At 22.2% G+C, this 2,500-nt stretch overlaps 1 protein-coding gene across 1 annotated transcript in view; it reads left to right on the top strand.

Moving 5' to 3' along the window:
- Window positions 1–2,500, top strand: part of PF3D7_0807600 (conserved Plasmodium protein, unknown function) — a gene marked incomplete at both ends in the record, with an annotated part of 4,664 nt that overhangs the window by 1,759 nt on the left and 405 nt on the right. Inside the window, one exon of the mRNA XM_002808781.1 lies at window positions 1–2,500. This exon is cut by the window's left edge and continues 681 nt beyond it; it is cut by the window's right edge and continues 235 nt beyond it. Within this exon, the coding sequence (XP_002808827.1) occupies window positions 1–2,500 (2,500 nt within the window).

The following is a 2,500-nucleotide window of genomic DNA, read 5'->3' as shown; positions in this document are numbered from 1 at the left end:
AAAAAGATGTAAATTTAATAAATTCTTCTGATATAAATTTAGAAGATAATAATGAGGATATAAGTAACCATGATAAAGAAAAAGATAATAATAATAAAAAAGATGATGATGATAATAAAAAAGATGATGATAATAAAATAGATGATGATAATAAAATAGATGATGATGATAATAAAATAGATGATGATAATAAAATAGATGATGATGATAATAAAATAGATGATGATGATAATAAAATAGATGATGATGATAATAAAATAGATGATGATGATAATAAAAAAGATGATGATGATAATAAAAAAGATGATGATAATAAAATAGATGATGATAATAAAAAAGATGATGATGATAATAAAAAAGATGATAATAATTATGATAATAATGATGAATGTGATGATGATAATAAAAAAGATGATAATAATTATGATAATAACAATTTCATTTATGATGATGATGCCATTAATAATAATAACAATTTCATCTATGATGATGCCATTAATAATAACAATTTCATTTCTGATGATGCCATTAATAATAATAACAATTTCATCTATGATGATGAGAGTAATGGTGATTATAGTGATGATAACCCTGAAGAAGAAACAGAAAAGTACTCACAAGATGAAGAGAATAATATAAGAGATATATTTGAAGATAGTTACAATAAAGATAATGAGATCAATGAATTATTGGACGATGTAAATACATCTACTTTTGAAGATATAGAAATAATAAAATATATATATACTAATGATGATTTAAAAAATAAAAAGAGTGGATTAATAAATATAATACGTTTTCCATTGTTATATGAAATAAATTTAAAAAAATTAATGAAGATTTTTTGTTTTTATGAACATATAAAAAAAGAAGAAAAAATAAATACAATATTCCATATAGAAGATATTATAAATAGTTACTATCCATTAGTGTATGGGCATCATTTTATGTATAATGAATTTTTAAAAAATTGTAAATTTTTTTCTTTTGTTTTAAAAAAGAAAAAAAAAATTACCATACCAGAAGAATTAGTTGTCTTGATACCACATATTGAATATAATTATAAAATAGATTCTTATCATTTTTTAAAAAAATTATATTATTCTGTTTTTAACGAACCAAGAATATGTTATACATCCATAAATGAACAAATAAAACATATAAATCAAATGAGATATAAGTTGTATGTTCATAATTTAAAAACATCGAAACATTTTAAAAACGAAAAAATTTCAAGTATTCATAATAATATGATATCATCTTATTATATTTATCAAAATCATATAAATAATATGATAAAAAATAAAACAACATGTTGTATTAATGATGATTTATGGAAAACCGTATTGAATCCATTTGATTTTTTTCATTTGAATAATGATGTAAATGTATTTTTTGAATATAATATTTTAACAAATATTTATAATAAATTTGTTACAACGGTTAACACGGATTTTAATAAATTGTGTGTAAATTTTTATATTAAAAAAGATTATAAACAATATGAAGAAGATAATACAAATGAACATAACTCAAAAAGAATCATGAAAAGAAAATTTAATAAAAATGGTCTTTATAATACCATAGGTGATAATAAAAATAAACCTCCTTTATTACCAACACCAAAAAATGAATCATATAAACTTGTGAATTCCATCAATAATAATCATCGTCACAATATTAATAACATGAATAATCAGAGAAATGGTAATCGTCATAAGAATAACACAAATAATAACACACTCTTATATAAACATGCCACTAATAATATACAAAATAATTTTAATAAATCATATAGAAATGAAAACAACATTAGAAATAGCATGCACAATAATAATTATGACAATAACACCAAAAGAGAAGACAAAAATCAAAAATATGTAAAAAACGAAAACCAAAGGGAAGGCACAAGTAGAAAAAATAATGCATCATCTGTTTATCGAAATTATAATGTTTCAAATGGGAATGAGCATACAAATTTTAATAATAATGTATCTGCATCGCACGCAAACTTTTCTTATAAGCCCATGAGGAATAATAATAATAATAATAATAATAATATGAGGGGTGATAATAATAGTATGAGGGGTGGTTATAGTATGAGAAATGATCAACGAAATGATCAACGAAATGATCAACGAAATGATCAACGAAATGATCATAGGAATGACCATAGAAATGATCACAGAAATGATCACAGAAATGATCACAGAAATGATCACAGAAATGATCACAGAAATGATCATAGAAATGATCATAGAAATGATCAAAGAAATGATCATAGAAATAGTATGAGGAATGACCATAGAAATAGTATGAGGAATGACCATAGAAATAGTATGAGGAATGATCAACGAAATAGTATGATGAATGATCAACGAAATAGTATGATGAACGATCAACGAAATAGTATGATGAACGATCAACGAAATGTTAAACGAAGAAGAGAAGAATCGCATGAAATGAATAGAAGAGGAGATATATATTCAAATAAAAGATA

The sequence above is a fragment of the Plasmodium falciparum genome, assembly GCF_000002765.6.
Source record: "Plasmodium falciparum 3D7 genome assembly, chromosome: 8".
NCBI lineage: Eukaryota > Apicomplexa > Aconoidasida > Haemosporida > Plasmodiidae > Plasmodium > Plasmodium falciparum.
This window is presented reverse-complemented; position numbering and strand designations above follow the sequence as displayed.